The sequence below is a fragment of the Fringilla coelebs genome, assembly GCF_963513975.1.
Source record: "Fringilla coelebs genome assembly, chromosome: 8".
Classification (NCBI taxonomy): Eukaryota; Metazoa; Chordata; class Aves; order Passeriformes; family Fringillidae; genus Fringilla; species Fringilla coelebs.
In genome coordinates this window covers 33,261,889-33,289,712 of record NC_140066.1, presented here as the reverse complement: position 1 = coordinate 33,289,712, position 27,824 = coordinate 33,261,889, and the positions used below count along the sequence as shown (strand labels likewise).

Below are 27,824 nucleotides of genomic sequence, written 5' to 3'. Positions count from 1 at the left end.
AATAATGTTCCTATGCAGAACTGCAATCCAGAGCTGTAAAGATTTATACTGACACCTCCAGAGATTTGCACATTCAGATGTGGATTCAGATTATTGGCTCCACTTTCATGGTGGAGAGGGGGGCCCATTATTTGTGCTCCACTTGCTTTGGAAATTATACTTGAAACTCAGACTTAGGCTCATCTTTCCTTTAAGTAGGAAAAAGCCCCGTGATTAATAACTCCTCAGAAAAAGAGATTTGTTATTTTTCCTCCTGGGCACAGGGCCCAGATCTGCAGCTTTGAGCAAAATCCAGCTGCTCACAGCTCAGATATATGGAAGGGAGGCAGGAGGCATCCTGACCTTTCCACCCTGTCTACCATTTGTATTTTCCTGAAATTTAATGGGGAGAATATTAGTGGGATTCTACGTAAATAACTTTAAAATTTAGAGAAGACATGGCTGAATTCAGCACACTCCAAAAGTGGTTTTTCTCTTCCTTCAATTCCATGGCATTCTTCCCAAAATGTATGTCAGAAGAGGCTGAACTGTGTTGGGCACTGGATGAATATTTAAATTATTTTTTTTTAAGCTTTTCCCACTAAGATATTTCCTACAAACAACCTTCTCAAGCCAACTAGGGTGGAGTGGTTTTTGTAAAGCTACATCAGAAGGAGCTTCACCTGCAGCCAACGACAAACACAGCACAAACATCCCTGCGCAGCTCTTCAGAACAACCTCACACCAGCAGCATTTTCCTCCCGTTACCTTCATGAATCTCTCTGCCGAGGACTGGATTTTTTATCTCTAAATGCAGCTGCTGATGGAAATCAATGGGAGATTTGTATTTGTGGAGCCTGCAGGACCACGGATCAATAGCGCTCTTCCAGCCGGAGGGAGGAGGTCCGGAGCAGCCTGGGTGTGACACGGCTGCTGCAGGGACACGGTCTGGGCTTCACCCTGCCCACAGCTGCCTCCCAAACCCTGGACAGCTGAGGAGAGCTACTGGGGGTGGGCCAGTTGCTGTTGTGTCACCAAGATCCCTGGGCAGTGCCGTGCCGGGCTCCTCATTCGTTCAGCTGCGGAAGGTTCCGGCTGTGCGGCTCGCCCGCCAGCGCCGAGGAGTTGATGGAGCTCCTCTTGAGGATCTTGTTGATGATGTCCTTCCACGTCTTCTTGTACTGGTGCCGCAGCAAAGAGTACACAAAAGGGTCTGAAACAGCTTTGCTGTAAGCCAAGCACTTGGAAATGATCCCCCAGTGGGAGTTGATGTGGACAACAGAGGATAATTCAACGAGTCTGGGGAAAGAGGGAGGGTGAGAGAGGGAATGTTATAAATTACATTAACCCAGCCCAAACCCACAAATTATTGCTGGGCAATTGCAACAAAACTAAAGAAAAGAAAGCCCTGCTTGTGAAAATATGCTTGTTGTCCTCCTCTTATAAATGTTAAAGGCTGCAAATGTAAACTGGAGGCATGTAAACAAGTGCCATTGCTTGGTCTCAGGGGAGTCAAATTCCTCTGCTATGAGCAACCTAAAAACCCAGCATCAGTCAGGACTTGTGGTTCTGGGTCACCTCTAGAGCACCTGAGTCACCTCACCAGGGCTACCCAGCTCTCTGGGCCAGTCCAGCTCCCAGAGAGAATTCAGTGCCTTCCAACAGTTTGAGTTGTAGAAGCACAAATGAAAAATTCATCGCTGAGAGGTGGTGTGTCACACCTTGAATTAAAACTGGCCAGCTCAAAGGGCAAGGATTCACATTTGCAACAAACATAGCAAGACAAAACTTTAAAATTGTTACGGGAGGAGGAGGGGGAAGAGCTTAATGTACTCCTCATACCTACACTAGCCCAGGCAGTTCACTGTGTACTGAGGGAGAGCATTTTTGACAGGCAAATATTGATAACTCCCCACGCCTTTGAGCAGCATCAAAGGGCAGCTCTGTTCAATGTGCCTCTATAGCTGTTAGAAACTATTGATTTTTATAGAGGTCAAAGAGCCACATGTGCTGTCACAGAGCCCCACATGGCAGGTCAGGTCTTTGCTGGTCCTGTCTGCAGCAGCAGGTGTTTTTAAATCTGCCTGGGAAATACTTTCTCCTGACAAAGCACCACTTCCAAGGAGCATTCTGCAGGGTGGCTCCTGCAGCAGCAGTGACAATCATGTTGGTACTTCAAGCAGTTTGGAGATGAGGACTTTTTTTCCTCAGTCATTCCCATTCCATAAACTTTCACTACGATGTATTATTTAAATTAATGCTGGCAGATGTCACAGTCCAGTCAATGTGAGGGACATTTCAGGTGACCAGGGAATGAAAATACTTGGGAATTGTTGGTGCCACTCCACTGGTGCTGGTTGGCTCAGCAGCTCTGAGGTCCCCAAAGAACCCTCATCTGTCCTGTTTCTCTCTCATCTCAACTAAACAAATGTTCTTTCAACCTCTCCCTGTAATTCATGGTTGTTATCTTTCCCACAAAGATCAGAACTCAGACATAATTTTCATCTGCTCCAGTTTCCAGGTGGTCTCATCTGGTGTATTCTCTCTTCTTTAATAAAATGCAACTTATGGCATCCACATTAACGTGTTCTAAAATGAGAATTGACAATTTTGAAATTAATCATCTACTGAGTCATATTTGCTTTGTAATCTACCATGAGCCATCCTTGTTGTTCTCCACTTCATTTATTCAATGCCTACTTCACATTTTGACTTTTACCACGTTGAATCTCATTTGGATGATTTATTTTTACTGAGTGCTTTACAGATGTGAATTTGATTACGTTTAATTAAATTCAGTGGATGCCTTGAATAACCAAAATATGACAAATTTGTGTCTGAGGCTCTGTCAGTCAGTTCTATGAGACATTAACAATCTCCATTTAAAGCATATCAAGCAGACACTTCAGGGTTGCAAGCCTAGACTTGCTAATTTTACCTTCATTGACTGATCAAATGAAAAGCTTACACTTTTATTAACAAGATCTTAAATATTTTCCTTGCGTTCTGTAAGCTTCCTTGACATTTACACATTTTTCAATTCTCATGCATTATTTTTTACAGTAAATTACATTTGCTGTTATCAAGCAGCAAACATAGAAATGTAGCCAAACCCTGAGCTATGCATTTCCATTTCATGTACAAACAATTAAATGTCAGCCTTTCAAGGCACATCACAGAATTTATTGCCTTTGAAAGGTTTTGTTTCTCATTTGTGAGGGAAATTATATGCACAGCTTCCATTTTCATGAAATGTTTCAACCTAAAAGAAGACATTTTCAGTGAAGGTACATTAATATTTCAGTGCTACCTGTAAATTAAATTTTACAGTATCAACTACATAATTCCCTGGCTTGCTTTCATAAGCCTCTCTTCTACTGTCTGGTCTTCAAACCCTTTTTATTGCAAAGCTGTAAGCTCTCTTTCTCTGATGTTTTGTTCATATTTCAGAAACTCACAACCCTGTAGAGTGTGTCATTTCACATGGCTATCCAATTATTTTATTTCCCCTTCAGCAAACAAACAAGAATTCCATGCTGAAGAGTGTGACCTTGATCTCTACCCACATAATGCACACTGGAAATCCTTTATTTACACGTGCAGTTAACCACTACACTAAAATATTTCACTGAGCATGTGCCCACCCAGCTGGGATGCTAAAGAACAAATATTGCAGAAGAATTCTGAGCTTCTTGTGTGCCCAAGTAGGATCTGCATATGCAGAGGGCAAACAGCACTTTAAAACCAGGGTTTGCTTACCCCCTATCCCCAGAGATGATACAACAGAATTTTAATCATCTTCTGCCTGTTCCACCAGCCTCCTCTGAAACCTGAGGGCATGGGATTATGAACTTCTGCCTGCTATTACTTCAGGATTTTTAATTTAAGGCCAATTTCCTCACACATTGACTTATTAACTTACATGAGCAAAGTTCTGTATTTCAGTATGAAATGCCTGGAGTTGGAAATGAATTTTAGAAACTTGTATGACTTATCTTCATTTTTCTTATGAAAAAGTTCCTTGGAGAAAAGAGGTTTGGAACAAGTAGATTTAATTGTGTAATGATGAATACAGCAAGGGAAGAAATGTGTACCAGCAGGTTATTTTACAAAACAAGAAACAATCTATGCCTAGAAATAGATAATGGGGGGATTAGACCTGTCATGCTGGTGAAGTGGAGACACTGGGTCCAAGGCAATCAGATCCTGATGCACCACTTAAGGTCATGCACTGAACTCATTAGAAGAGTGTTCTCTTGATGAATGAAGTGCCTAATCTGATTTTTAGCTCAGTGTGATCTGAAGAGCTCAGGTTTGCCCAGAGAAGCATTTATCTGTCTGGGGTCATGAGCACAACTCTGCCACTCGTTCATGGGATATTTTAGTGTGGAAACAGGAAGATGTTGTAGTGAAACCTTGTGATTTGCTGCTGTCAGCCCCCAGTTCAGGGAGCACTTAAAAGCAGGTTTAATTGAAACATATTGCTGATGAGGAGAGGCTGAGCAGGGCACTCCCTCTCCTGACTTCTGTCCATGGATTGAGCTGGGATTGATCGTGTCTCTTTTGAGGATGCAAAGCCCTGGATGTGGTCCAGAAATTGCACACAATTACACACTTGCTCACACAATTAAAATCCAATTCTCCCAATCCCCTTGGTGTCAGGGAAGGCAGGGATGAGTGTCCTGGAGCACCCTGCAGGAGTCCAGCAGGGTCTGTGAGGGAGCTCAAGAGGAAATTCCCCTTTGCCTGCTGAGCAGCTGTGGGAATCAGAAAAACAGAAACTCCCACAGCACTGAAGGGTTTGATCTGCAGCCTTGGGAGAAGCTTGGATTGATGTAGAAATACAATACACAGATTTTAAGCAGAAAAATCATGAACTCATATTTCTACAGTTGTCAGTAAGAATATGCCTGAAGTGAGTGAGAAACTGCACTGCTAAGGTGGTGAAGGGTTGGGGCTGTATGGAATAGGCTGAGAGTTTGGAAGTTATAACAGAAGCAGATGTGTGCCTGTGAGACAGACCCCATTGGACAAAAGGATCCAGAGTGCAGCAGAAGTGAGTAAAGGTGATGGGTCAGAAAAGCAAAACAAACCCTGTGGAACTGTCCATTGGGTTAGAAAGTTCTACATTGCCTTGTAACAAAGAACTTGGGACTGCTCTTGAGCTATGGCTGAATGCCTGCTCCTCTGAAATCTCACAGCCTCTGAGACTGATGTTTGTCTGAGCAATAAATCCTTAGCCTGAAAATGATCCCACCCCTTCATTTCTAGCAGTGACAATGATATGCAGTGATCATTTCACACATGAGACTTCACCCCTCCTGCCATGTCTGACCAGCTCCCACCCTACCCCAAAACATCCCCCTGCACCCAGGACCTGCATTTTCCCTCTCCTCACCATCACCCTCTGTGGAGAAGCTGCTCCTCAGCAGGAGAACATTGAAGTGATCCTTGTGCAGACTAAAGGGAGGAGGCTCAGGATTTTTCTACCCCCTCTTCTGTATTTTAAGGCTACTGAGACACAAATTGGGATGCCATGGAGTGAAGAGGAAGTGGGGAGGTGGTGCCTGAGTGCTGAGATGCCTTTGGAGTAGCACAAAAATACTCCTGACAGCTCTGGTTAGAGCGCTGGGTGTCACTCAGGATGAGCTGCCAGCTATTCTGTGACTGGGAGGATTTTCAGTACGTTCAGAGACCTAACATGAAATGAAAATTAACCATTTGAAAAAAGACAAATACTCTAATATCTTGCAGCTTGAGAATTAAGGCTAAATGTCCTTAATTACAAGTCCTTTCATTCCATTTAAGTGCATGGCTTGCAGTGGTGTCTTGTGGCCCTGAAGGGAAAGTGAAGGTAATTCTAGTAAATTACTTAAGTTTTCTAATTCAGGAATTCAGGGTGTAAGACTGAATTGGAAAAGCTCAAGGTTGGCCAAAAGTTCAATTATATTGACTCTTAATCCAGATTTTTTAATGACGTTTTTCGAGGTGGATCTGGGTTTGAATGACGTCAGCTCCACTAATTTCTACTTAATAGTATTCAAATAGGAGACACCTTAATTTTTGTTTTCTTTCTCTGTTGTGCATTGCAGCATCTCAGTTTTTCCAAAATCTTATAATAAGGAATGCAAGCTGTAAATTTCCTTTAACAGCTAGATAACTTTTTTCTGAATGTACTCACTTTCTAACACTTTTTATTTCACCAGAGTAATTTAGTGTTTCCCACAGGAGCCATTTCCAAAGATAAGCTGGTGGATAGATATCCACCATAAATCACAAGAAGATTTTTCAGTTATGAGCCAGCACAGCTTTGATATTTGATATTTATGACTAATAAACCCTACCCAATCAGACAAAACTGTTGTTTGAGTCTGTGGACCATGTTTTCACCTCAGTAGAATTTTGTTGGCCAAATTTTTACAGTCTGAGCTATTCAGGCGAGATTTTCTCTGGAGATCAACCCCTGGACTGGGAAGTCAGTCAGAGCAGTAGGTGACAACAAAAAAATGTCTGTGATGCCTTTGTGGGGGCTAACCTAGAGCAGAGGCTGGGCAGAGCTAAATAAAGCAGGGGTTTATGCAAAGGATCTCCTCCATGGATCCACCTTGGGCAGCACCAGAGCCCAGCCAGGGCTGCACCCAAGATGGACCAAAATGGTCCCAAAAAAGGGACAACCAGTCATGAGGTCTCTCCCTTTGATAAGTTCTGGTCTACTTGCATTTTGGAGTTAATTGTCCAATTCCAGCTTTAGCCCATCAAGTCCCATCCTTCTTCTCAGTCTTCCCAGCCTGAGATTTGGGTCATTTGTCCTTGGTGCCCAGCTGGAGCAGGAATTGTTTTGTCTCCCTGCTCTGTGCAGAGACCTCAGCATCCCCTCACATGAAGCTCAGACCCACACACTAAAGCAGCACAGACATGGAAAAAATAAAAGCCAAACCTGAGGCATCATCTGCAAAACCTTATGGGCTGACTTCCTAAATCCCTCCCATGCAAGCAGCACATTGACTGGGCTGAGTGAGCAGAGTCTGACCTTCAGACTGTGTCAGGGCTGAGAGGAGAAGCACTGGGACATTTTCCATCATTTGTTAGCTCAGTAAATGCAACCTCTGCTACAGGAGGGGCACATCAGATTCCCCCAGGAGACTGGGATCCTGCTCTGGCTTGGAGTGCCCTACTTCCCTGAGCCAGGAGTGCCTCTGAGCAGCCTTTCCCAGGAGGCAGGTCCAACTTACCTTGTGATTACATAAGGTGCAAAGCAAAGGATGAAGGTCCCGATGAAGGTGCTGATTTTCTTCGTCGCCCGCTGCCTCCGTCTCCTCTGCTCCTCGAGACAACGCTCCCGCACGCTGCGTGACACCCAGCACAAACCACAACATCAGGCACAGATAACACCAGCCAGCAATTCCCAATTCCAATTCACCATGCAGTGATGGAGAACAATCTGCTTTACTTGTGCACAGCACTTAATTGGGACAAAACCAAATTATTAATGCACTGTCTGTTCGTTTTTCCCTCCACAAAGTTCCTGACAATACGTGGCTGTGTGTTTGTGTGCACACACCCCAATTTACATCAACTGATCTACAGAAAAATGGGTGGAATTCATCCTTGAATTCAGTTTGCAGCTCTTTCTTGAACTACTGTAAGCTGTATTTGCAGGCAAGGTGGTAGCCAGAGACTTGGAAAATATCCTGTTGGAATCCGAATTAAACACAGGATTTGATCTGAGACCTTGGAAAAGGCTTCCAGACTTAGGTGCTAAAAGTGAGAATGGGGATTTAGAGTTTAAAGCAGAGACACGTTAAGTTAAAAAGAGGAAAGTTTAGAGTTTTAGAGTTTAAGATATAGAAAAACTAAAAGTAGTTACAAGGGTAAAGACTGTGTTTAAATGGGACAAAACCAAATTATTAATGCACTGTCTGCTCATTTTACCCTCCACAAAGTTACTGATGAATACGTGGTTGTGTGTTTGTGTGCACACACCCCCATTACATCAATTGATCTACAGAAAAATGGGTGGAATTCATCCTTGAATTCAGTTTGCAGCTCTTTCTTGAACTACTGTGAGCTGTATTTGCAAGCAAGGTGATACTCAGAGACTTGGAAAATATCCTGTTGGAATCCAAAATGCAGGGAATTCTCAGAGCTTTGGGCCTGTGAGCCAAAGCTTAGAATTAAAAACTCAGGATTTGATCTGAGACCTTGGAAAAGGCTTCCAGACTGAGGTGCTAAAAGTGAGAATGTGGATTTAAAGCAAGGACACGTTAAGTTAAAAAGAGAAAGGTTTAGAGTGTTAAAGATATAGAAAAAATAAAATTAGTTACAAAAGAATGCAGCATTGTAGTTTGTGTGTCATAATGTGATTGGCTAAGAAAGCTCACACTGTAGCATGGGTCCATAAGATGAAATATTTAGGGATTGGGTCAAAAACATGAATATCCTTGGTAGCAGTGTTTTATTGGTCAATAAATCCTTAAAAGGACTTGCAGCTAAGGGTCTTGGGACCTTCTGAACCATGTGGTAAAGATGTGAGCTGAGCTCACCCTTCCTATGTAGAAGATAAGAAAATAAACCACATCATCAAAAGCAACTCATTCCAAACTCCTTCCAAAATCCCCACATATCCAGAGTGGGATTGGCAGCATGCTCCTTCCCTGGACTCAGCAATTCCAACACCACAGCCTTGGAGAGGAGAAATGCCCCAGCAAGATACCCAACAAAACCACAAAATCCTAATGGGAAAAGAGCCCTCTGAACCTCCAGCCCAGCACAGGAGCTCTCTCTGTGCCCCAGAGGTGTGTGGCCATAAACATCCCATCAGATCTGCAGGGCTGAAGGCTCCACAAAGCTGGAACTGTTTGACAAATCCACGGTCCTGGGATATCCTCATTCCTCACCTCAAACCAGCCCTGTTTCTAACCAAACAAGTTTAAATTAGTCACACCTCATAGGTTTCTTTCCTACCTGTGGTATTTTAGGATGGGAGCTTTTCCTTTGGGGTTTCTCTTGGTGGTCTCAGCAGTCCACCAGAGAGTTCTGAATCCCCTCAGTGTGCCTGCCTCGAGGAGCACAGGGCTGAGACCTTGCTTTCAATGCCAAAATTCCCTGAAATCAGCACATTGCCTTGTGAAAACTGTGATTAATGGGAGAGCTCATCCTCCTCTTCTGTCTGTCTGTCTGAGGGACTCCTGTGCTCATGGTCTCTGCTGAGCCCCTGTCTGCTCCAGGCAGGTGGACTGGGCAGCATTGGGATGGGACTGGGCAGCACTGGGATGTGCCTGTACCTCAATAAATCCCTTTGGGAAGGGCAGAGCAGAGCCAGGCTGCCACCCTGAACCCTTCTCTGTGCCCATGGCAGCGTGGCTGACTCCTTGCACAGATCTCACAGTGACACAGTCACTTCTCAGGCAAACTGAGTGGCCTGGCCCCTGTCCTGCACTTATACATATATATAGTTGGTTTTTTTTTTAAACCCAACTGTTTGGCGTTAGTGTTTCCATTTTTGTTGTAAATTTTTAATGGATGACTCACTCTCAGGCTCCACACTCTCACAGCTCTGAGGCTCATGGCCATACCCTTGCATTATTTACCTCATCTGTAAATGTTTTATCAACACATGTTGTGTCCTGAGGAGCTCAGTGTGTTTCAGTGGTCTCTGTGGCAATGAGTTCCTTTGGTCCTGTTAAAGAAAAAGTGTTTCTTTTCTTCCTTTCTAAATTTGGTCTTACATTGCCAGGCCCAGAGCAGGATCATGATGTGATGAAATAAATACTGGAGGAAAAGTTCGTTCTTCTAACAAATTGTCTTTCTCTTAAAGAAAATGACACATTTAAAGGTGCTATATGTGAGTTATTTGCAGCTAGAAATGACAGCTGGGAAGGGAAAAAAAAAATCCACCTTTTCAAGGGAACCTGTGTGTTTTCAATTCTGCAAGAGCCGGGGAACTTGGAGTATTTTTGAGTGCAGAAAAATGATCTGAGAGTTTCGTGAGCTTTGTTTAAGACCTGTGTTCTCAAATTCAGAATATCCCAAGCCCATGGCAATACAGGAAAGTGACTCTCCAGAACAGGTTCACTTGAGGTGTTGGTAGGGAGGAGAGGGTGGTGTCATTTTTGTCTCTGTTTCCCCAGCCACATCTTTTCCTTTCTGGCACATGCAAAGCTGTCTCTCACTCCTGGGTTCACCCATGACTGTCCTGGTAGACTTAAACCCATTTCTTTTGTTCAGCCCTTCCAGATGTATCCAGTAAATACCACATCACAGAGGAAGGTATTTTATCTCACTCCTTCATGTAGACCATGCACACAGATTAATATTTTGATTTTGCACACACTTTCATGCACCAAGATAAGAGAGTGAGTTCTAGCAGTGACATCAGTAATAGAACAGGATTTATTGGCTAAACTTTCATTTAAAGATTTGAATATCCTGGGAAATCTGAGCTATATCCCTTTGAAGGTTTGGTATTTTAAACAAAGTTTATGGAATATTGGACCTTAAGATGTGTGGAGCTGGATACACCAAAAAGATACTACAGATAATTTGAATTAAGAAATACATGGGTTAAGCCCTTAAGTGAGGTTTTGCCCAAACCTCCCACAATACCCAAGATATTTCAGTCTTAAGAAGAAAGAAAAAGCAGGATTCACTAAAAAAGCCTCAGCTAACTTGAAATGCCACATGCCCTAAACATTCACAGATATTTGCAGGCTACTTGGAGGTTTCCTTTGTGCTCGTCTTAATGATCTTCAGGAGATCACTGGTGTCTTTCTAAGTCACAGGTAATAAAACCATCTGTCACAACTCCTGTCACCAGACCCCCCTGCGGGTGGATTCTGAGTCATGGGGAGCAGAAAATTGTCTGTACGCATTTCCCAGCGCTGGAACTGGACCCTGCCATGAGCCAGAGGAGTCAGAGTAGCCTGAAGTGGGATTGCAAACTTTGCTCTCTCCTTTGGGCTCTGCCAGCACCCACAGCTGTGCTGCCAGGTGCTAAGGGCACCCTGAAATTGCCTGTTGCACAGTGCAAATGGTGCCTTTTGTTATGTCAGACCTTTCTGAGCATCTCTGCCCCTGCCAGCGGAGCTGCATCTCCCATAGGAGGGTTGGGGACCCTGAGGTCTGCCCCTTTCAGCACAGGAGTTGTCACTGCTTAGAGCAGCCCCTCCAGGGGTCTGATCACCCACCAGCTCTGCAGGGCAAAAAAGAAAATAAAACCTTTCTTGGAGAGGGGCACCAGAACAACCTGGTGCCAGAGGTACAGGCAGTGGTGCAGGTCACTCACAGCAAAGTGCCCGCACAGCTCTGGCTCCCCTGAGGAGAGGAAGCATCATTCCCACAGCCCCACTGCCTGCACCCTGCACTGAGAGGATCACAAAAAGCACAAACACCCTCAAATCAACCTCAACCAGGAAAGACTGCAGGGGAGGAGAAGCAGCACTGAGATTTTTGCCCTTTTACTAAACTTTGCTGTGCAGTCCAGGCATACTTTCAGCATTAGGCAAAAGGAGTGGGGTTTCAAACAGCCCTGGTGGGTTTGTGGCACTTTCCTGGGAGTAAGCACCACATCCCCTCATGCTGCAGGAGCTGAGGCAGTCGAGGCACAGCTCATCAAGCAGACAGCATGAAGGGCAGGAGGGTGTTTATTTCCTCAGTGTGACTTGGTGAACAAGGGAAGATTTATCCCCGTATTTCTCAAGAACGGCAACAAGGCTTGCCCAAAGTTCTGCTCTGCATTCTTGGTCAAGAGACAGCTCAAACAGCTTAACAGGAGGATTCTGAGCAAATGTTTCTGTTCCTCTAAAATGTGCTGTCCTGCCCTGATCCTTCCAGACTTATTTGTCTTAGCCTCAGGCATCCCCAAAGCATGACCTGTGTTTGAGGACAGCCACATGTGCTCAGAGCCCCGCAGCTCTGCTCCTGGCTGCTGCAGATGGAGAGGCTGGTGGAGCAAAGGGGAGCAGGCATGGTCAGATGGGATGTGTGGCATGGGACTGTCCTCTCTCTCTGCTCTCTGCTCTCCTCTCTTCCAAGCAGATTTCCTCCCTGTATCACACACGGAGCCTGAATCCCTTCCAGACCTATACATCGATTATTCACACAAGATTTATGGCTTGTGCATAATCCCTGGTGTGACTTCTGCACGAACTCCTCTCCCTGTTTGGTTCTTGCCTTCCAGCCCACAAAATCCTGCCAGTCCCTGGGGACTGTTCTCCTCCTGTCTCAAGGCACAAGGGAGTTGCCTAAAATCCCCCATTTGAAACGAGCTTTATACATCCCTTGTTTGTCACATTAACACTGCTACTGAATTCTCTCTCGCTTAAGGTTTAAGTACAGGCATTCGAGCACATGAATTTTGCAGATGTAATTCCCTTAAGGATTCTGCCTTCAGGAATGATAAAGTTACAGAGAGCACAGCAAAGGGGAAACTGCTGGGAACAGGAGCAGCAGGCAGCGCTCAGCTTCCCTTCCAAACTCCAAGGGACATGTGCAGCCTCCTCCCTCTCAGGAATCCAGCAACGGGTTTTGGGCTGACAGTGCCCAAAATATGCAAAGCTATCGACCACTAAATCCACCTTCAGAGACAAAGGGCAGTGATCTGATCACTGTCTCAGAGGGAAGTGCATGCTTGGGCAAAGCTGCCTGTTCATATGCTCTCCCTCCCAAAACAAGCCTAAAATAATGAGTTCAGCAATCAGAGAATTTGACACAAGTGAAAAGAACTGTGCAGAACAAAAACAGGCTGAGAAGATGTTTGTTTCCTCCCCCTCCCCATCCCCTGCTGTGAGGGAGATCATTCTCTATTTACCACAACACTGAGCCCCCTCCTCACTTCTAGCAGGAGCAGCTGCTGAGGTCAGGGGAAGCTTACCTGGGATGGATGTCCACCAGCAGCACCAGGGTCTGCATAGTGATCACGTCGATGCGCTTGCAGTGGAACCGTGCCACCTTCAGCACTTTGAGATACGTGAAGCACAGCACTACCAGGGACAGGAGGAAGCTGAGGGCGTGAAAGACCCCGGTGAAAATCAAAAACTGTGTCCTGTCCTCTGGTCTCTTGTTGTAGAGCGTGCAGGAGGCGTAGAGGTGATGGAAACCCACCCAGGAGAGAGAAGCTGCCACTATGGGGAAGGACGCCGAGTGCACCCACGTGTAGCTGAGGATGAGAGCGGCGTCCCGGTACCTCATCTTGGAGTGATAGCTCAGGGGGAAGACCACGGCAATCCACCTGTCGATGCTCAGAGCTGCCATGCTCAGCATGGAGTTGGTGGTGAGGAAAGTCTCCAGGAAGCCCACAGCGAGGCAGACCTGATCTCCGGCCGGCTGACTTCTGTAAATGATCCCAGCCAGGGTCAGGGGCATGCTCGAGACGGCCATCAACAGGTTGCAGAAGGTGAGGTTGAGGATGAACAATCCCGGGACCTGCTTGCGGATGTCGGCGCTGTACAGGAAGCACATCAGCACCAGCACGTTGGCCAGCAGGGCCACGAGCATCAGCAGCACCACCAGGAAAGCCAGGAGCAGCTCCCAGATGCTCATGGTGCGTCCAGTCACAGCAGGGACATCTCCGGAACTGCGCCGCGCCGGCACCGGGGGACCATGGTGCGAGGTGCCCCCGCCTCGCCCTCCTCCCCAGCCTGCTCCCTCCCGTGCATGCCCTCCGTGGTTTTAGAGGAGCTGCAGCTTTCTCCTCCAACCTCCCCCTCCTCGCTGCTCCTTTCCACGTCAACGCTTCCCGAGACGTGCACAAAAGCACTGGGAATGCCCATCAAACTGCGAGGAGGGCTTAAAAAATATCAGCAGGACTGAACCACTGCCTGCCGTCGGTCCGTTCCGAGGAGAGCGGGGTATTCTGAGAAGCTGCTCTCCTGAGAGCCCTGATTGTCAGCCCCAAGCTTGCAGGCAATCCACCGAGTGAATTGTGCTCTCTTTCTCCCTTGCTTTCTGCCTCTCTCTCCCTCTGTGTCTTTCTCTCCCCTCCCCTCTCTCCTCCAACCCTCGCTCCCTTCCAGGCTGAATGTAACCTGCTTTTTATGATCACAGATAAAAACCCCATTAATGGATTAAAGCGTGCACACTGCTGGTGATTCGCAAACGTGATTATGTCATCCCTGCTCCACATCCCCTCCCCTTCTCCCTGCCACTGTACTAGACTTTCCTCAAGAGAAATCCCATGCTTTCATTTAATTGATTTAGCCATTAATTTGCAAACGAGCCCTGTAACCGAATTCCTGCACTCCAGCGTGTTCCCTACATTTCCGGGCATCGCTTGCAGCGCTGCTGCTTGCTCTCAGCCAGGGTAGGGGCTTTCTTTTCTCTTCCTCAGCTTAAAGAGCAGGGGGAAATGGATATATTCTGCTACTTCTGTGGAGCTGTCATTAGGAATGGTTTTACCGCTCGGGTTCAGCACTTTGCAGTTCGCTGTCTCCAAATACCATGTGGAGGAGGAAACTGCTGCTTCCCTTCCTTTAAAAGCAGGGAAATCAAAGCCCAGATGCCAGAGCCACATGCCCAAGGTCACAGAGCAGGTGAGGGGCAGGGGCAGCGTCGTGCTGCAGGTACCTTTATTCCCTCAGCCTTTCTCCTCTCCAGGAGCTTCTCCTTCCTCCTAATCAAAGCCTCCCTCCCCGTGAGGGTGAGCACCCTGTGAGATCCAAACTAAAAAGCAGCTTGGCAAAGGGAATAGGAATGAGTCTGACTTGCACATAATTAGGTGTCAAAATTAAGTTTGTTTTAAAGGACGGAGCTGGAGCTGATTTCTCATTGCTTTTCCTGTCTCTTTAAATCAGTTTTAACCGGGGAGGCTGAGAGTTTGTGAGCAATCAGGACAGCTTTCTGATCGAGGCAGCCAGGCTTTAATCCCTGCACAATGAGAAGGCAAAAGATCCCCTGCAGCACAGTTATTGGGGCTTAGCAAGTGCCTCTGCACGTGTGGGAGAGCTCGATGCTCGATGCTCGGGCAGTTTTCCCTCGGAGCCCTCCAGAGCTGAGCATCTCCACGAGCAGCAGCTGCTCACTGCAGCTCAGGAGCAGAGCTGGCACCCTGCTTGCTGCCAGAGCTTGGCATGGTGCAGAAAAAGCCTCTCTCACTTCAGTGTTGGTTGGTTTTGTTTTCAAAAGCCAGGCTTTAAAGGGCTGAAAGGAGCAGCTCAGGGTGCAGAGCCCAGGTCTGTCCCTGAGCACTGAGAACTCCCTGTTCCCAGAACACGACTCTTGATGCTGAGAGGATGAGGAGAGACCTGCAGTGTGGAGTGACCATCCTTGGGAGTGCTCAAAAACCTGTGGATGTGGCATTTGAGGACGTGGCTTAGTGGTGAACGAGTTGGAGGTGCTGGCTTGACGGCTGGACTTGATGATCCAAGAGGGATTTTCCAACCATAGTGAGGAAAGCCTAAACGTGACCCCTTCTTTAAAAACGAGGGGCTGTTACCCTCTTGGAAGAGGTGGACTGAGGAAATGAGGGAGCAGATGAAGGTTTTGCTGTTGCTTCACAGCACCAGAACCCCAACAAGTTTTCTCCTTGGGTAGGGAGCGGCAGCCCTGCTGAGAGGTGTCCCCTGTCATTGACAGCCTGGGCAGGGTGACCAAGGGACACTCAGGGACAGCTTAAAGCCTTCAAGCTCAGCAGGCAGAGGCAGCTGCAGGACCACAGGAAGGTGCTGTGCGAGCTGGGAGCCACTGTGAAGAAAAACGTGGGAAAAGTTGGCAGGGAGAACGGGGGGAAAAAAATGGGAAATTCTGGTGCTGCATTTATGAGAGGCAGGAACTCTGTGAGAGGGTAAAGGGGGAATCACCCCCACTTGGCTTCAAGGGGATTCCTGGCTCTTCTTCCCACACTCAGCCTCCTCCTGGGCTCCAATGAACCCTGCAAGACCCCTCAGCTGCACAAGGATTGGGGAATTCAGGCTTTTCCCTGCCTCCAGTGCCCTGGGTTTATCAGGGTGGTTTCCTGACACAGCATGCTGTTATCCCTTCAGTGAGCTGTGCTGCCTCCAGGATTGAAAAGCTCTGCTCCTGAGTAATTCCCTGCTCTGACAGGGGTCTGGCATCAGTGCCCAGCCTGGGTGAACAGTGGGGGAGGAAATTCATGCCTGGAGAAAAAGGATGACAGTGGGGAGAAGAGGATTCTCCCTAAGATATGGATGTGAAATAATGGGAGGCAGAATGAGAGAGTTCAGTGAAGCTGTGATGGAATATGGAAGGTCAGATTTGGGGGGAAAAACCTTTGTAGATATCAGGAGGAAGCTGAAGGTTTTTCTCAGAATAATTTGGGTCTCAGTGTGCATTTTGTATTCTGAAGGCCCAAGTGATTTACATAACTAATTCCCCTGTTGCTAATCCCTGTAAGAGGGGGTTTGCTGAGCACTCCTGGGTTTATTTATTTTGTGTACCTAGGGGAGCACAATGGACCCGTGGAATGGCTTCATTTTGTACAAATCAGGAGGAAAGGATCTGCTGGGCATCTGTCGAGGGTTAACCCCAGCTGGCAACTGAGCACTGCTCAGTCACTGCCCTTTTCCCAGGGGATGGAATCCTGGGATGGAATCACAGAGTCATTTGGGTTAGAAAAGAGTCTAAGACCAGAGTCTGAGGCCTTGGATCAGAGTCCAAGGAAGAAAAGGAAGCTCTTTAGGCACTTGTGTGGTTAAACTTTGGTCTCTCCTCAGCCAGTACCATGCAAACCCTTGGCAGGGCTGCTTGATGGAGACAGCAGCCACAGGTCTGCCTCTCTTTGGGGCACCAGAGGTGACCTTTACACCTCCCCTGTCACCTTCCCTGACCAAAAATTAACTTACTTCAGTCCCCACTCTCTCCAGCCCCAGATAACAAGCATCACCCAGTGGATTCTTGCCTGGCTGCCTCTTCTCCAGCAGGTTCTGGGACTAACTGGGAGTTCCTGACCAGCCAGATGGCTTCTCATGGGGCACCCCTCTGGGGCTGTGGGCAGAGAAGCCCCTCACCTCGGAGCCCTGGAGCTGAGAGTGCCAGGACAGCTCCCCAGCTGCTGCCCAGAGCCCTCCTGGGGAATTATCCATGCTCGGGCTCTCACTGAGGCTTGGCTCCATGGAATTAAAGAAACATCAGGCACGTGGCTGGGGCTCCTGGCACTTCTGCCTGCTGGGTGGGTTTTTAAGGACTCTCAGGGCAGCTAAGGAAATCCAATCAAGCCAGGAGGAGCAGAAAGGCAAGGGAAGCTTTGAGTCAGGGAGGGTTGTGGGTGGATGTGTGTGTGGGTAGACGGCAGAACTCTCTCCTCCCTGAGCTCCTTTGGAGCCAGGTGAGAGCTTCCTTCCTTCCTGGGGACCAATTAGGGGATGAGCAAGCTCAGTGACTTGGTCTGCTGTGTTATTCTGGCAAATGCAGGATGTTAAATGACATATTCCAGCAGGGGCTCTGGTTCACAATTCATATTTTAGACTCACTCCCTATCAGCACCATCAGTGATGCAGATATTGAGTCACACCTCATCTTCATATGGAGCTCTGTGAGAACAGCATTCTCCTAAAGGAGAGAGTGCGTGGATGTACCTGCTTTATTTGGTTTACCTCAAAGACAAAAAGGGGGGCTCAAAATAGAGCTTGGTGGTTAGATTTTAATTGCACTGCCATTTCTTACCCTGGGAAATATTTATTAACAAAAAATAATTAGCTACATTTTAATGCTTTTAAAGATATAAGAGAATTGTAGGTTGGTTTTCTGATTTTTTTTTTTTTTTTTGTTCTCAACCTATTTTTACTCCTCGCCTCTTGCTTAATGCTAATGAATAAAAGAGTAACTAATGGGAAAATTACCATCTTAGAGGGATCTTGAAAAACTCCAATTAAACAAACAAAATTCCATCTTACTTAATGGAATTCAATTAGTATATCCATAATATCACAGCCTGTAGACTTATTCAGCACACACAAACGACTTTTCTGTTTCAAACTTTTCCGGAAAGAATGATTCCCAGCCGCCAGGAACTGCTGAGATAATATCTTAGAAATATAATGATAAAATATAATAATTCTGAATAGGATCTTAGAGTGGTTTGGGTTGGAAGGGAGATGAAAGCTCACCCAGTTCCACCCTGCCATGGGCAGGGACACCTTCCCCTGTCCCAGGCTGCTCCAAGCCCTGTCCAGCCTGGCCTTGGGCACTGCCAGGGATCCAGGGGCAGCCACAGCTGCTCTGGGCACCCTGTGCCAGTTCCCATTTCCCTTTCTCTCTAGAACACTTCTTGCAGCAGCTGAAAAAAAAACCAAAAAGGGAATTGTCTTTGCAATCAGAGCTGCCTTGTGGACTGCTGTAGCAGCCTGAGCTTTGCTTTGCCTTGGGAAGCCTTTTCCTGTCCAGGGGACCTGGAAAAGTCTTGAAGAGATTTAGGGACCTGTATCCAAGTGGGAAGGTGATGAAACTGGAAGGTTTTTATTCAGGAAAGGAATTAACCTCAGGGTGAGCTCTTATAATGTCACCTATGATGTGCTGTCACTCTGGGATTTAACTGTCCTGGGTATTTGAAATGTGGAGGGAGAAGGAAGACAGCTGCTAATTTAAAGACCCCAAATATTCTTGGCTGTCTGAAGACAGGTAAAGCAAATTAGTTCCCAATATTTTAGGAGTGAAGGCAGGACTGGATTTGCTAGATGTTACATTTTATATTGGTCCTGCATGTGATATAAGTGATATAAGTGACACCTGTCAAATCTACACTGCTCTAGATAGAACTGGTTCACTTTACCCTGTACTCCTTCAAAATGTCAGAGCAGAAATCACTTTTGTCACACTTGCTCTTTTTAGATGTGTGGTATTTCAATTTCCTCTTGTTTTAAACTGGGCTGGCTCCTTCTCACTCAGCAAAGATGAAAATAGAGGCTTGAACAGAAGGCTTTCAAAATGATACGTAGATGTCAGTGCCTGCTTCTATATAAAAAGTCATCCATGAGCATGCACCCTTGTAAACTTCCATTTAGCAATTAGCTCAGTATTTTATTTCTCATGATTTCCTCTACTGTGGCAGTTTCTTGTGGATATTCTTATCTATCCACTCTTTGCGTGGCATGTCCATTATTAATTTTGTTATCTTGTGATTGCAATGTTTGATTTTTGCATCTTGGCTGGTTTGGGGTTTGGTTTGTTCGGGTTTTTTCCTAACTGAACAGAATAGCATTTCTGCTCTTTCTAATAAGTTCTGCAGGGGAGGAGGTTATGATACATATGGGGATGATCTAACCAAATATGTCTGGTTTATTAACGAAGGATATTTGGATCTTTGCCGCAGGCTGGGCAGAAGAGTTTGGGTTCAAAAATACATTGAATTTCCATGAGCATATGCATTTTTTTTTTTGAAGAGCTTGGTTTTGCTTTGCCTCCCTTTCTCTGCTGGGATTTTGGACTTCAGAGCTCAACTCCTTCTGTGTCACCTGCGAATTCTGCACAACTAATTTAAATATACTGGAAAGCTTATTAATGTTATTCTAGCTCAGGGAAGGACACATCCAATCCATTCTCTCAGAGACTGAAAGACTCATTGCAAAGCAGTCTATTAAAGGCTTAAGTGATGTCCCTGTAACAGCTCTTTTGGGGCTGTGATTCCCTTGGATCTGTGATATATTGACAGGGTTTTATAAGGCTTTTTTCACTGGCAGCTTTTCTACAAGTCCAGTAGGTTTAAGGACTTTGAAATTCTAATTTTAATTATTGATTTAACTGCCTTACTGTGGCAATGAAGAAATTATGCAATCCCTTCAATAAACTCAGCAGCCTTTTAAAAATACATAAGTTATTTCCAGGCCACAGTATGGGAAGCACTATTAATGAGGTGTGCCCTGCCCTTGCCATCAGTTTGGCATTTTCATTTTGAAATGTTATTAGTGTAAAAGGGTTTTGGTTAGAACCTCTAAATATCAGTCAATATTTTACAAGCAAAATAGAATCATGGAATGGTCCATGGAAGGGACCTTAAAGATCATCTCATCCCACCCCCTGCCATGGCAGGGACACCTCCCACTGTCCCAGGTGCTCCAAGCCCTGTCCAGCCTGGCCTTGGACACTGCCAGGGATCCAGGGGCAGCCACAGCTGCTGTGAGTAAATGGAGGGGAATACTCACCACATTTGGTTTCTATATTAAATTATTATTATCATTATCATTATCATTATCATTTCCATATTAAAAAGCAAAGCAATCCTGTGTCCATCAACCCTAACCAGCAGGTTCTGAGACTGACATGCAAATCACCAGAAATGCAGCTGTGCTGGCATTCCCTTGTAATCCAGGAAGATTGCAAGGATCAGTGGCTGCTCTCTGAAAACATCTTGTCTTCTTGGATCAAATTATGAAGGTGGCAATAAACTGGAAGGGCAAACCCTGAGATCCTTTATTGACACCAAACAGGACTTTAGCTCTGAGCTGTCCCATTTGTAGCTCCACCAGTTGCTTTCTACAGCAAACATCACCTGCATTTTATGGCAGGTCCTGTGAGATGGCTCTCCTTGGGCCTGGAGCAGACCACGCTCCATCAAAAAATACAAATGCAAAATTGGTGAATTATATTAAATTCCACAAGGGTTAATATTGTTTTTTTTTCATTTAGTAGCTCAACCCAAAGAGTTCTGAGGTCTGGTTTCAGGAGATTCATCCTTTGCCAAGATGCAGCTGCTGCAGGGTTTGTGTTCAGGAGCTCAGCAATGTCCCCCATCTCTCTCCTGGTGTAGAGCACAGGGATAAAACTCCTCTAAAATAGTCACAGCCTTTGAGCCAACTCCAACTCTGCCTTGTCATCTCCTTTAATTTTTTTCCAAAGCAGTAAATGTTTAAAATAACCCCAACAATGAAATAGGAAATATTGGCCACTCCCATGTAGGTTACTGGGATGAAAGAAAACTCAGAGACAGACCCAGCCTGGTGTTCCAGCTCAGCAAGGTCCTGATGGAAAAATCTGGAAAGCTGCCCAGTCCACAGCAGTAGTGTGCATTTATTAGCTGTAAATGAACAGGGATCCCTCCAGTTTAACTTTACCAAGGACTCCTGACCTGTCTCAAGTGAGTTCTTCCCATGGAAAAAGCTGATTTAATCCACATTCATACAGACTGTTTCCATGTCTACTGGTTAATCCATTTGTCTTTTTAAAATAGTCTTCTGCTAAAGGTTCAGAGAAATAATGAGAAAAGAAAAAAGCAAACACACAGGAAGATATAAGATTTGAGGAAGGAGCAAGTGAGGACAGAGACATTGAAGTGAGCTGTTATATCCTTTATATCATAATACTCTAGAACTTCTTTTTTTACTTTTCTTGTATTAAATTTCACCTGATAGGCTGGGATTCTAGCCACAAAACCTAATTAGAAGGCAGAAAAGAAGAAAGTGGCGAAGTTTTGTCTCTGTCCCTAATCACTCTTTGATTTTTATCAATCCAAGGCATAATAAACATCACCTGCAATTATCTCCCACGCAGAAAGATGACTTCCCTTTGTCAGGAATCCCTGTCAGCCAGACCCAGGAGCCCTGGGTTTTTTATTACTTGGGGCTCCAGGAACACCTGCATTTTCTTGGCAAGCTCTGGAGATGAAAATGCTTTTACAGTGTTCATGTTAAGAATTTCCTCTGCAGCCCTGAGTGCCTCACTGATCTGGTAGCTGTAAAGAGGGAAAAATTAAAGGAGTTGCTGACTGATTTCTTTTCCCAATGTTGAGGATCTCCTGCTCTTCATCACAAGTTTTGGCTTTATTTAATTAACCCTGAGTCCCCAATTTTGTTATTTGTGTGAAAGCCAAAGCCCCTAAGGATTTGGACAAAAAGCTACAAATGGGGATTTGCTTTCCTTCCAAAATGCTTTTTCTCTCATGTGAAAGAAAAAATGTTAATTATCACTAGCAAAGGGTTCTTTTTAAAATTTCCATTTGAAATCAGTAGAATTTAATTAGCTTCAAGGAGATATTCCTCCTCATCCTCTGGGAGGTGAGGGAACAGCGCAGGAGGAGCCTCCCCACATCTGGAGACACAGGAAATGTCCCTCAGCCCCACAGCCAGATGCTGCTGCAGCTTCTTTTTACTTCCAGGTACACTGTTTGAAATGGAAAAAATGGCTTCAAAAATGGCTTTAAGTGCAGAGAAATCGAGCTTGTCTTAATGCAAATGTCTGCAATATTTCCTCATTTGCAAACAGTGCTGTTGCCTTGGATTTCCAGCCATCATCATTCCTCCCCTCTGGACATTGGCTTCTCCCCTTTTTTGATTCCAGCTGCAGAAATCACACTGGATTTTGAATTTATTTTCTTCTAATCTTTCTTGCAAACCTTCCCTCATTTCTTCCCTACTTTCCTTCACTTTTTCCTTCTTCAGAGCTGTTTCACATCTGACAGTCTGCCTTTGGTGCTGACTTCAGGGAAGGGAAGAGCATCCCAATGAGTGATACAGGAGAGCACCAACACAGAATAATATAAAGTTCAATCCAATTAGTAGAAACTGCATCTCTGCCCCTCAGGACATCCTCTAACTCACCCTGGCAGGGAAATGAACCCTTTCAGATCAGGGGATCACAGAATGGTTTGGGTGGGAAGGGACCTTTAAAGGTCATCTCCTTCCCCATGTGTTACATGGAGGTGGCATCAGGATTGAAAGGGCAGAAAACCCAAATCTTTTGATGTCAAAAACTGGACAATTTCTGCCCATGATTTTCATGTAGTCTTTGGAATGACTTCCAGAAGGAAATCTTGTAAGAATTTGCCCATTTTAAGGACAAGTAAAACCTGCCTTAAAAAGATTTGTAGGGTTGTTGCAATTGGAGGAGATGGAAAAGCAATACTGAAAAAAACTTGGGGGCTTTATCAACAAACAGCTTGCTTGGTCTAATAAAGTGTAATTCCAGAGACAGCCATCTCCTTTTGCAACAGGGACACCCAAACTCTGTATTCCCAAGCTTTCCAAAGCAGGAGAAAAGCTCATATTTATATTTTTATTTATCCACTGACTCAGGAATCAGCAAAAATCAATATTTTTATTTCAAAGTATGCTTTGGGATTTTCTTTTTTCCTTTATAAACCTCACAGGATGAGTCCTGCACTGCCAAACCCCAGCTTTAAGATGATGTTTTCTGACAAGACATGCATCACTGAGGATGTTTGCCTGTAATGGAAGTGATGGCACAGGTTTGTGAACACAAACCTGCACTGACACAGGCTCAGAGAAACCCTCTGTGTTCCACATGGAAGTTCCTCAAAAGCCATTTTGCCTCTGTGGCACCCCATGAGGGTTTAACCCACCACAAATCTGAGCCAAATGCTGGGATTTTCCAGCTTTTAGCAGAGCACTCTGAGCTGTGGTGGCACAGGGGATGAGCAGTGTGTAAAATCCCTGGGCTGGGTGCTGATCCTGGCTGGAGCAGTGAGAATTTACTGCCTTGCTCTGCTCAGATCCTGTGAGGTCTGGGGGCTGTAGCTGGTGAAATCCCTTTTCCATCCCAGAAAGGATGGAATCCCTTTTACATCCCAGCCTTAACTTGCTCCCAGTTATCCACAGAGATTTCAGAATGAGGAATGAGGTAAAAACCCCCTCTCTTCTCCATCCCTGAGCTGATAACAGGAAAACTGGACTTGTAATCTTGTTCCTTCTTCTTACACCTCTCTATTTCCTGAGCATGAGAATAACCCTGGCTGCTGTAGTTATTCTTGGAAAATTACTATAGATAGACAGAAATACAGACAGAAACACAGATAAATCCCTGAATATTCCAGGATATTACCTTTATCCACCAAAGGACAGGATTAGTAGCTGTGCAGCTTTATTAAACACTGTGTTGGATGACTTTCACCAGAGAAAGCTGTGCTATAACGGGGGTGAAAAACAGCACAGGAAGACCTGCAATAAAAATTCCAAGAGGAAATACATTTTCCAAACAGAATTCCATCTGTTTTAAGGGACTTGGTAGCAAAGTTCTTTGTCTCATTTCCTTAATTTTTAATTCTCCCCTTGTAGGATGCTATACCTGGCAGGTAGAGAGCCAAGGAGGGATTTTCTGATAATTTGATTTGGACACTCCCATATTAATATATATTTTCATTGCCCAGCTCCTGGGTCAGAGTATCATATTAGCTCCAAGACCAATTAAGAGAAGGATTTTGCATGTATGGGTATTAAAGGAACATGGATTCTAAGAAGGATTGGGTTTGTGTGAGCTCCTGTGGGTATGGGTGGGTGTGGATTTGGAAAAGTGGGAACTGGGAATAGTGACACTCCTTACACAAAAATGTCCTGCTCAGACTTCCACCCATCCTGGCAAAATTTGTCCTACCTCTATCCTTGGATTGCTTGGGCTCTCTCCTGCTTGCAACCACCCTGTTTATCTGCTGTTGTCTCTACCAGAGGAAACTGCTTTAAAAATATCACTGAATTCTCCTTTGGTGGTTTACTGAATTTATATGGAAAGAGCTTCATTGGATTTTTTTTTTAAACATAGCAATATCCTTGTTCTGTTTTCTCTAAAGCTGCTCCTCCTGAGCTGGCTGCCTCTGTTAGCCCTGAGCATTTCCCTCCCAGATGAGTGTGGAAGCATTGCTTCTTTCCTCAATACAGCAGCATAAAAGGCACAAGCAAAATGTGGTCTTTCCTAACAGGATCTGAAAAGCTGCACTTTCTGGGTTAAGGTTGCTTTTTGTCTAAAGAAAAAAATCTCATAGGTAAGAATGACTTGACAAAGAAAAAGGTTTTCTGAGCTGAAACACTGAAGAAAGTGTTCAGGAACAGTTAATCCCCCAAAAGATATTTCTTGAGCAATTCTGGCAAGATTAGATAGAAAAGGCTATTACTTATGTGTCTTTCTGTTATTTGCAGCATGGGCAGGAGTTGTCAAGGCACAAGTCTACTGCATTTCAATATTTTAGGTCATTCTTTATGCTGGAATCAGGATTATTTGTCATTCATGTCACTTCTATCCCCTGCCCATTATTTGATTTAGACATCCATCCCTATAGCACACAGTATTTTAGGCCTGACCCTGAGTTTTCTCAAGTCAAGACTTATGTAAAGGTCAGTGGGAAGAATCTGAGGGCTTTTAATTAACCCTTGTTAAGTTTTTCAGCAAATGGGAAAACTTCCCAAGCAGACCAAAATAATTGGCTTTAGTTGCCTTCCTGCATTAATTGGGAAAGGGTGAGTACTTCCCAAAGTGTCAGACCACAACTCAAGTTATGAAACTCAAACACTGAATATATTTATACCAAATAAAATGAAAAAAGTAAACCCAGCAGTCAGTTTGCAGTCAGTCACTCAGGACATTGAGGTTTGTGTGACCTCAGTCACCCTGAGGTAGATAAACCAGCACGTGGAGTAAGGCACAATTTTCTCTTGATGGGATTGAAAGATGAGTGACAACCCAGCCCTGTAAATGACTGATTTAAAGGCTTCAGCCTCTCCCAACACATCTTTGTCAGTAAAGTGTCTGCCAGCCTAAAGGGTTTCCTCCAATCAATTTTTACATTAGTTGCTGATAATTGAAAACCTTCAGCATGTGTCTGTGCAGATCTCTCCATCCTTTCATTCTTCAGGTGAAAATGATGAGTTCTTGTCTGAGGCTGGGTCCTTGTGTGTGTCTTATCTGCTCCAAGCAGTGTCCTGTGGCCATGGTCAGCCCTGTCCAAGGTGTAACAAAGCACCCTGATCACCATGGAATTCACCATGGAAAAATGGAATTCAGTAAGATGCTCTCTGTCTTAGCTGAGTAAATGCATTCAGGGGTAGGAAAGTAAGAACAATCTAAATTTGAAGGCCAGACTGAGACCCCTTTTAATAGTTTGACCTCTTATTCCTAAGAAATGTCCAAAGAAAAGCACATTAATCCTTTCTGTGAACTCTGACACATTTCAGAAAGGGACCAGTTGTGTTCTCCTGCTTCCATTTTATTTATTACCCCAAGAGGCAGAATTATATGCAGTCAGATTTCTTGGCACTCTAAATCTTAAAAAATTCATTTCTGCTCATAAACATGAACAAACTTCCTCAACAGCCATCATTTCTTTAACAGATAGATTTTTACATTTGTATGGCCCTTGTTCAAGTCATGACTTTAAGTGAAATAAAAAGACTGTCGTAGGTAAGATATGTTACAATCTTTAGAGCTAATTTAGTTAGTTAATTGTACATATTCAGCTTCTTATCAGAAAATTATCAGCCTCAAAATAAATACTCTGTAGCCAAGGTAATCACTCAATATTTAATAAACTGTGTAGGCATTTCCTGCCATTAGAATTCAATGACAGTGGAATTTCAAAGAGCATTTCGGATAAGGGCTGATACACACCCAAGTGATTTGTGCAATATAGACATGCAAGGAACATCTTCCAGCTCTAAGGAATAAAACAAGATTAGGAACCCATGACAAATGATCCAAAATAGGGTGAAGTCACAAACATCATCTCCAGTGTAATACAGGCTTAGCCAGCAGATGGGTTTAGAAACCACTGTTGCCTCTTATCAACAGCCCAAAGATATTCCCCTCCCTCCTGCTACTCTGCCCTTTCCTTGTGGCTGCCACAACATTAGAAAACTGATTTTCCATGTGATTTATCTCCTAGACTTGAAGAACTACAGTGAAATCAGCTTGGTGGCTGTGAACCATCATGAATCCAGGCAAACAGCATTCAGATGATGTGGGCATCCTGTGTCAGACCAGACTGCAATCCAGAGTTTTGACTTCATTTAACAAATCCAAATTACACACTTTGACTTGGGCCCATCCAAACCTTTTGCTTAAATTAAAAAAGTTAAAACCAAAGGTTTTGCTGTATCCATGCTGCCTTCAACTTTCCATTCTGCAAATCACTCAGCTTGCTGACTTCTCAGCTGGACTTAGGCAGAAAAACACATCAGGCTTTTCCACCGAGTGGAAAAAGAGCTGGGGAAGAAAAATTGCTTATGCTAAACCTAATTGGCAGCAGGGAATAATATCAGGTTTCTGAAGAAAATGTTTATGTATGACAGCCCTTGCTGCTTAACTGGCAGAGAGGCTGAAAATGCAGCTGGGTGAGCTGTGTCACACTTTGCAGTTTGACAAACTGGGGACAAACATTTTACAGGACCTTCTGCCCTGGGACAAGGGCTGATGGTTTGGAGCTAAAGATCAGTTTGGATCAGATTAAAGGAAGATGTTTTTTACAATGAGGATGGAGAGGCCCTGGCACAGGGTGCCCAGAGCAGCTGTGGCTGCCCTGGATCCCTGGCAGTGCCCAAGGCCAGGCTGGACACTGGGGCTTGGAGACAGTGGAAGGTGTCCCTGCCCATGGCAGAGGGTGGGACTGGATAAGCTTTAAGCTCCCTTCCCACCCAAACCATTCTATAATTCTTTGGTTCTCTGCGTCCCAAATGTGAAAATTCACTTGTGGGGAATTTTGGAGGGAATTGGGATGGGACCTCTGAGTTGTTTTTGATGATGTGGTTTATTTTATTATCTTCCACATAGGCAGGAAGGTTGAGCTCAGCTCACATCTGTACCACATGGCTCAGAAGGTCACAAGACCCTTAGTTATTGACCAATAAAACACTGCTACCAAGGATATTTATGTTTTTGACCCAGTCCTTAAATATTTCATCTTATGGACCCATGGTACAGGGTGAGCTTTCTTAGCCAATCATGTTATGACACAAACCCACAGTGCTGCATTCTGAACTCCTTGTTCACCTCTGTAACTACTTATATTTTTTCTATATCTTAAACTCTAAAACCCTGAACTTTCCTTTACTCAGCTTAACGTGTCTCTGCTTTAAACTACAAATCCACATTCTCACTTTTAGCACCTCAGTTAGGAAGCCTTTCCCAAGGTCTCAAATTCAAATCCTGTGTTTATTTCAAAGTTTTGGCTTACAAGCCCAAAG

General features: G+C 44.8%; 1 protein-coding gene across 1 annotated transcript; it reads right to left on the bottom strand.

Moving 5' to 3' along the window:
• Window positions 1-1,046: 1,046 nt before the first annotated feature.
• GPR26 (G protein-coupled receptor 26) lies at window positions 1,047-13,518 on the bottom strand (the record flags this gene model as incomplete). The annotated part of the gene is made up of 3 exons (XM_084209897.1): window positions 1,047-1,278; window positions 7,212-7,325; window positions 12,851-13,518. 3 exons carry the CDS (start codon window positions 13,516-13,518, stop codon window positions 1,047-1,049), a joined length of 1,014 nt encoding a protein of 337 aa, XP_084066023.1.
• Between the last annotated feature and the right edge of the window lie 14,306 nt (window positions 13,519-27,824).